Here is an 8,617-nt window from a genome sequence, read left to right on the forward strand (position 1 = left end):
GTAAAATTATTATTTTTAAACAATAACTTTAGCTTCACAACCTGCTTGAGGGACTGCAACTTTAGCAGGGAAGCCCAGGCTTCCCTCTCCCCAGCTACTTTGTCCAGCTCTTCCAGGTCCGAGGTGTTGGGGTTGATATCTTGCTCAAGGGCCCCTTGAAGGGCCCCAAACTAGCATCTCTCCAGCTAGTTGGTAAATTTACATTACTGTCCACAGCAGGATGCTCTATACCGATGCCCTGCAATGCCCAAGCCAAGACCTTACCAGCCGAGCTACTGATGACACATATTGATCTTGATAATGGTATAGTATTAATTAGGGATGTTCGATACCACTTTTTTTTTTTTTACCAATACCGATACTTACATTTTCCGTACTCACCGATACTGATACCAAGTGCCGATACCATTAGTACTTATGATACATACAATTTCCACACACAAAAACAATGACCGATAATTTAAAAAAAATGACATCTATATCCCAACTACAGCAAATTTCCTTAAAATGTAATCAAATTAATGGCAATTATATTTTTCAATATGCTCATGAAAGTCATTTTGCATAGAGCACACAATGAAAGGTATTTTTTTGAAATCGATAAATAAGTCCCAATCAAAATATGTGGCTGTGCAAATTATTTTTAAAGAATACAGTGAAGTGCAAATAATTAAATTCAATACAATAGGGCTTCAAGTAATTTAGTAATATCTACCATGTTAAGAATTCCTCAAGCTGTTTAGTGTGATGTTTCATTATATTGTGTTTTGAAATCCATGCTTTTAATTTGGAAGGCTGCTCCGTATTTCCGTTTCCTGTTTCACGTTCTCCGTTCATTGCAAATATAATGTAGTATATATAAGAGCTATAATTAGCGTCTAGGAGGGCCGTAAACTGCACCGTTCTATTTTTAGCACCGCAGCTCTACTACATTAACGAGGCAATTAAGCGAGCGGCAAACGTAAACGAGGCAATTAAACATGGCAAGTTACGTGAGCTACAGACATCTATAACACACAATGAACCACAGATATAGGTGTTATTACTCACAACAAAAGTATTTACATATTCTCAGTAACGCACACCAAAATGGCGTTGCCGGAAATAATGAAATGAACAAGTGTTACCTCATAAGGAGACACACAGGAAACGAACGAGACAGAACATAACGTCCGTTCCCCCCAGTCTTTCTGACAGTTCCTGACCGAAAAAAGGCCACAAGAGCAGGGGTCGATACCAGTACCGATACCCGTCGCAAGTACCGATACCATGAAATGTGGCCTGGTTTCGCCCCGATACCAGTACCTGGTACTATATAATACTTCAAGTGTTCTCAGTTCGATGGAGATTCAGGTACTAAGACTGCAAATTAGCTGAGGCTTCAACACGTCAATGTTCCGTTTTTAAAGGCAACATAGAGCAATAGAGAGCAATACACAAGCCAAATTAGCGTGTGACATGCCTACGGCATCAAAACTATGAAACACAATTCTCATTACCGGATTGCATAGTGACTATATGTGGGAGGGGCACGGGGTTCAAATTGCATAAAGGAAACTTTTGCATTTGTTCCCCACATCTCCAAACAGTTCTCTAAATGTGGTACAGCCGAAAAATTATGAAGCCTATCTAGTGATTTATGGTTCAGAATATATTTTTGCTTTGACCAAGACAGAAATACAAGGCAGTTTAATTTGAACAAGTTTCATGTGAGACTTCTAGCTAATCCTGTCATCTGTTACTACACCAGGAACTTGCTTTCATACACTCTCTCTATTTACTCCTTCTATGTCGTCCCTGCCCTGAATTCAACTATTTGACAGATTATTTCTCTATTTTGCAAGTCCCAAACAAAATGTATTTAAGTTTATCACAAAAAAATGCCATGACAGTTTATTATCAAACCATTTTTGAAAATGTTATCCATTTCTGAAGTGATAAGTGACAACAACAACAACAAAATGAAAATGTTTACTTGAATCCAGTATGTTTTTGTCATCCGAAGATAGGAATTGCAATACTTCAGATACTTCTGCAAATCTTTTTTTTACACAGATTTAAAAGTTTTGGTCACAACACTGACCCCTGGGGGACACCACACATTATATCTAAAAACTTTGACTCATACGTTCCCATGTCACAAATAGTTGTCTGTTCTTGAAATCATTCTCTGCCATTGACGGATATAAATATAAAAAATTAATTTGAACTATTTCTATTACTTTAACATTTCCCCCCACTTTTGTTAACAAGGAGAATGAAAATGTAGAATTGTTTTTATTGTACATTTAGAACAGATATAAAATTTGTGATTAATCGTGAGTTATCTAGTTAAGTCATGCGATTAATTACGATTAAAAAATGTAATCGTCTGTTGCCCCTAATTTTTTATATTATTTTTGTTTTGTTATTTAATGAATATATGCCAGTGAATTAGTTCAGTAATTATTGATTTCACTTATTTTTGTCCCCAGCACAAGAGTAGCACAAAGCACAGTCTAACTGTGTGCATGGGTGGAGTTTTCTTTTTGGTATTTTCCTAGACTTTGCACAGATATAATTGGGTTTAAGGGGGAGTTTGCGCCATTGTGGGGTGTAACGTAGCCGACTCCTGGCCAATCGAAGCAGTGATCCCCTCATTCCTACATTGTAAAAAACAAAACAAAACAAAAACGCAAAAAAAAAACACGGTATTTGGGGTGTTAGAAAAATACTGTGGAATAACAGAAAATTACATGTAAAATCAGAGTTTGTTTTTGTAAATTAAATGATAGTTTCAAAATGCAGAAAAAAGCTGTGAAATCAAAAGTAAAACAATTTTTTTTTTACAGTGCAGTTGTGACGTGCGATCACAGGGGTGCTATTAAAATATTTTTAAAATGATAATGGTAATAATTTGTTCAAGAAATTGATTTCTAGATTATATTATATATTAATTAAATTAATTATTTTGTATTAGATTAGATTACTAGATTAATTAAATCTATTTCTACAATGATTCAGAAGGATAGTCCCACGCTGTTATCATATTTATGAATGAAATACAATGACATCCACCAAACACATCAACGGAGCGCCAAATCTGCCTGCCTGCACCGCGATCAAATGCACCAAAATCGCATTACACCACCGCACCACTAGTTAGACCTGGTTTTACTGTGTCTAAAATATTTTCTACTACCATACAAATACGTAGTATGAAGAGTATAGTGAAGCAAAAAAATAAAGGAGAAAAGTGCTTTTTTGTTATCTATTCCATACTGTGAGTCGGTGTCAAGTAGTGTTTGGCCAACACACTCGGACGTTAATATCGTATAATACCATAATGATGCACCACAACAGCCACCTCACCGCTCTTTTGGGTGATCAATCTAATGTCACATCATTTGGTACTACTTAGCCGACAAAGGTCAAGAGAAAAGTCCAATGATACTATGATGCAATGAACTAGGAATGGATGGTTTTACATGTTTTTATTACATTGTTATGAGCTATGACAAATGTTAATTTTAGTATACACACAAAAAAAGGACGGTGGGCATCAATTGGCCTCCGGGCCATAGTTTGGCAAACATTACACATATTAAAACCTCCCTAGTTTACAATGGTGTTCTTTCTTTCATATCAAAATATTAGTTAACTTATATTTAGATATCTTGTTTTTTTTCTGTTTCAGTTATTTAGTTAGTTCATGTGTTTAAAAAAAAAAATCATATCTCATATTGAGTGCTGATGAGGCTGGGCAACACACAGACAATATGGAAACCAAATTCCACTTGAAGTGTTCAGTGTTTTCCTGTATGGTAATATCCTCCGCCTACAGAGGGAATTTACCAGGTTAAATGAGGCGCGTGCGCGTGCATTCGTGTGTGTGCGTGTGTGTGTGAGAGAGAGAGAGAAAGGGGGAGACAGGGTGCATGCGCGAGAGAGTGAGAAAGAGAGAGAGAGAGAGAGAGAGAGAGAGAGAGAGAGAGAGAGAGAGAGAGAGAGAGAGAGAGAGAGAGAGAGAGAGAGAGAGACAGAGAGAGAGACAGAGAGAGAGAACCTTATGAGCCAACATGGTGGCTCACTGGGGCACAGCTATGATTTCATAATGTGAAAAGAACCATTAAAGTAATTATTCAAAATGAATACTGTACTTTCAATTGGTCTGTCTGTTTATCATATTCCACACCACATCTCAATATGTTTAGTCCAGTACAGTCAGATCACACTGACAAACGTTTAGTTTCCATGAACACTTGTTGTCTCACCCAAAAAAAGAAATTCCACTGGGTACTTCTAATTTGAATAAATTATGGTTCAAAGTTGCGGGCCCACTCGATAAAACTCGTCACTTTCCGCCTATCATAATCCGGAAACGAAACCAAAAAGAGGCTGATCACCGGATTCGCCCTATTTGGGCTTAAGACCTCAGCCGGAAATTCCTTTTCCGACAACACAAGATACAACAATGCTGCGTAAAGTGCCTACGTTTGCGTGAACATTTTGATGCTTAGATTTTATATTGATTTGCCTGTGCTTCTAAATTCTTCCTCCACTCTTTTTCTCTCCAGCGCGAGGTTCTCCATTGACAAGTGATTCACTTATACTTTGAATCGTCACGGAGCTTCCCTGCCAATAAGCACCAAGTGCTCCGCCCCCCGCCCACTCCATATTTGGTTAATGACGTACTGACTACATTGAAAAGGGTTCCCTTATGTACTGGATAGAGCCAGGGCCCGCTGCTCTCGAATAATATTACGAGTTGCTAAACCTTTAGGCACCAGAGCGCACAAAGCGTGTCCGAACTATGGAGCACTCCTCTACTCTCTTCTCATATTAACAGACATGCAGAAGTAACCCACGCGTGGCAAAACTCGAAACACTCAGTGTGTGAATTAAAGGGCGTAAAACGTGTTCGCGCGGGTTTTATTTCTGTCAGGATGACGGCAAAAACTCTGGAGAAAGTGCCGATGACTCTCGGGGGGTTCGAGAACGTGTATTCCGTGGATGACATCGCCGGCGGCTTGGCCACGTCAGTTGCAATTTTCCCCAACTCGGACTTGGGACCACATTACGACCAGATCAATGTGGCTGCAGGTAAGGCAGAGAAAAGTTTTCTTGTCAAATATTTGTTAGAAAACGTAATTTTTCTAGTTTTTCCTATTAATTGAAACAAGTGCCCGTGTCGCGAACCTCGTTCACCTTTCACTATTGACTTATTTTATTTTCTCCACAAGATCCCTTAATGAGTGGCGAGATGAGCGCAGAGAGGCGTTCTCTGGACTTGTCATCTTACTCCGGCGGTTTCTCCCAACCTTCTTCACACCGCAACCAGACTTTCACCTATATGGGGAAGTTCTCCATAGACTCCCAATATCCTGCAAACTGGAACCCCGAAGGAGTCATCAACATCGTCTCGGGCATCTTCAATGTCGCCCAGCCTCCTCCTTCATCCACGTCATCGTCTTCTTCCCCGGCTTCCTCTGGTTCTCCCAGTCACTTTTCAAGCAGAAATTTGAGTTGCACCATGGCTGCGGCCCACCCAAACCAAGTCGAGATAGATCATCATCAACTTTACTCCCCTCCGCCGCCGTATTCCTCTACAGCCTGCGGAGAGGTGTACCAGGATCCATCAGCGTTTCTCTCCACTTCCACCTGCCACATCGCCTCTTACCCGCCGCCCTCGTACTCGTCGCCCAAGCAGCACAGCGGCCACGACGTGCCGGGACTCTTCCCAATGATCCCCGACTACCCTGGCTTCTTCCAGTCGGCTTGTCAGCGAGACATGCACGCTCCAAGCATCCCAGATCGCAAACCGTTCGGCCCGTGTTCCCTAGATGCATTCCGCGTCCCTCCACCTTTGACCCCGCTGAACACTATCAGAAATTACACGCTGGGTGGTCCAAGCACCGAGGGGGGAGGCCCGCCGAGGCTCCCCTCTGCATACAGCCCCCAGAATCTCCCCCTGAGGCCCATCCTGCGACCCAGAAAATATCCGAACAGACCCAGCAAAACGCCGATCCACGAGCGCCCGTACCCGTGTCCGGCAGAGGGCTGCGACCGGCGCTTCTCCCGCTCCGACGAGCTCACCAGACATATTCGCATCCACACCGGACATAAGCCTTTCCAATGCAGGATTTGCATGCGCAACTTCAGCCGCAGCGACCACCTCACCACGCACATACGCACGCACACGGGGGAGAAGCCGTTCGCCTGCGACTTCTGCGGGCGCAAGTTCGCGAGGAGCGACGAGAGGAAGAGGCATACGAAAATCCACCTGAGACAAAAGGAAAGAAAGTCCTCCGCTGTTTCTTCGTCCTCATCTTCTTCCATCAGCTCCGCTTTAGAGCGCACTGGCAGCATGAGCAACGAGATTTGTGCCTAGATGAGACACGTGTGCGCGAAACCAAAAAGTTTTTTTTATTTTTTAATAGCCTACTGTCATGATTATGAATGGTTGACGAGCTTAAACTCACGAGACTGAGAATTGTTGCCTAATTGCGCATAACCATGACTGTCGTAATTGCACTTGTCCGCACAGTCTACTGAATTTGAGTCACTATAAACAAGGGCGGTTATTATATAGGCCTAAATAGCCTATAACTGCAATAACATTTCTTAAGTAAATCATAACGGTTAATTCTAACACGCTTTTCCCCGTTCGTGCCTTGTTTTATGTTCTGATTGAGGGACTCTAATGCAATGTATATTGTTATGTATATTTTTATGTAAAGTTGGAACTTGAAGACATGCATTCTATTTTTGTACTCATTCAGTCTCGTGTAAATGGTTAAATAGCATCTACTGTACTACAAGTTGTTAAACAATAACGTGGTGTAAAAACAAAAGTGTTTGTTGTGATATTTATTAAATGGGTAAAAACACCAATTTGGTTCATTGCTTATAACTCAAAATAGATGGTTTAATTGCCCCCGCCTCTTCTCTGAAAGTGGTAAGTATACGATATAGTTACAGAAAGTGTTTTGCGTCTCTGATGTTGGAAATAAGATGTGGTAAATCCCACGTTGCGCCATTTATGGTATTTGCGACTCATCATCATCCTCACCCACGCGTGTAAAGACCTAACTTAAACACCTTTCGTGCAAGTGTTTGTTCCATAGCCAAAATAGTGTCATATTGTGTGACACGCGTATCCAGCAGCTGCATGGTGGCAGTAAACGTGGAAATGAAACGCATTTTCTTTGATATCCCCAAATGTTGTTTTATTTATTTTTTATTATTATTATTTTTTTTTATTCAAAAGCACATGTTACAGGTAATTCTTTTTTTTTTTTGTGGACGCGTTTTTTGGTGTGATGTTTTTACAAACATAGGCTATACATGACATAAAGTATTGTTTCATTGGGGATCAATAATTACTTACAGTATATAGCAATTTTTAAACTTCGTTTCCTTCTCATACCAGACTTCCAGACAAACATTAGAATGCCTTTTAGGAAATGCAAAGCAATTGGTTGACCATGTTTCAAGAATAACATTATTTTGAGAGATTTTTGTAGATTTTTGTGGTCTTTGACAGCACTTCTCACGGTCATGTATTATTTGCACAATGTCTTATTTTCATTTCAGATGATGCAAATAGGTATTTTCCATTAACAATTCAATATTGGTTAGGTTAAGGTTTTCTTCTCTTTGTGACAGGGGACTTTTTATTTTAACTGTTGGGTTTCTTGTATCAAATTCACCTTTTGCTGGTTTGACATAATTTATTTTAATAAACGAGTGGGTGTCACCTGGTCAGACACATAGCCTACTAAAATAAACAAGTATGGGAAGCATATTAGTCAAAATAGATGCACTTGTAGGCTAGATTTCTTCTAGCCAATCATTGAATAAAATTAAGGGGATAGGGGATCTGAATTAAATTAGCACTAAGGAACTTTTCAACCTTAATAAAAAATATTTTCACAACTGGTCTGATGAAATGTCGACTATAAACTAGTTGAATGGCCATGACCTGAGGTGGTCTGTATCATTTTTACTGGCACTAAGCAACATTGAGGAGAATGCTTGGAACACTACCACACAAAATAAAACATTTTTTGTCTGAGGAGACAAAAAAGAAGAATGTAAGCTACCCAGACAAAAGAACAGTCAAGGATCAACACTGGCCCCGCTTTCACTCGCTGGCGTGAGCTCAAAAAGATGAAATGCGCTTGACCTCATAGGAAAAGTGGTCTTCCTTCAGGCATAACATTACCGCATTTGTCCATTTGGCGCCGCCATAATCAACATAAATTGAAAGTTCCTTAGCGTTGCTTTAAATCTAATAAATGAAAATATATAATAATCATCATCAGTATTATTATTATTATTATTATTATTATTATTATTATTATTATTATTATTATTATTATTATTATTATTATAGTAGTAGTAGTGCTAGTAGTATTGATGTACATGATCATTATTAAAATTGGAAAACTGTAGTTACTCTACACAGTAAAAAACTAAAAAAACTACTTAACTAAAATACATTTATTTTGGATTTACATTTTTTAATCCCCAGGTATTTCAAAGAGTGCATAGGTGGGATAAAATAAATGAAATCTGATGGAACGAAATACAATTTTCAACAAAAGCCTCTACTACAATCAAAAGTTTCTAATAT

The 8,617-nt window shown here is 39.5% G+C and overlaps 1 protein-coding gene across 1 annotated transcript; it reads left to right on the forward strand.

Moving 5' to 3' along the window:
* Nucleotides 1–4,719: 4,719 nt before the first annotated feature.
* On the forward strand, nt 4,720–6,785 carry egr2b (early growth response 2b). Its single transcript, XM_086064750.1, has 2 exons — nt 4,720–5,082; nt 5,223–6,785. The coding sequence occupies exons 1-2, from the start codon at nt 4,926–4,928 to the stop codon at nt 6,368–6,370; spliced, it is 1,305 nt and encodes a 434-aa protein (XP_085920876.1). The 5' UTR covers nt 4,720–4,925; the 3' UTR covers nt 6,371–6,785.
* Nucleotides 6,786–8,617: the final 1,832 nt, after the last annotated feature.

This window comes from Leptonotus elevatus, chromosome 20 (genome assembly GCF_054856555.1).
Source record: "Leptonotus elevatus isolate MCC_2025b chromosome 20, RoL_Lele_1.0, whole genome shotgun sequence".
Lineage (NCBI taxonomy): Eukaryota > Metazoa > Chordata > Actinopteri > Syngnathiformes > Syngnathidae > Leptonotus > Leptonotus elevatus.

What these genes read in the sequence shown, in the direction of transcription:
- egr2b (XM_086064750.1), top strand. Translation starts at nt 4,926, where the DNA reads ATGACGGCAAAAACTCTGGAGAAAGTGCCGATGACTCTCGGGGGGTTC. An exon ending in CCAGATCAATGTGGCTGCAG is followed by an intron (nt 5,083 to 5,222) that starts GTAAGGCAGAGA and finishes TTTCTCCACAAG; the next exon opens with ATCCCTTAATGAGTGGCGAG.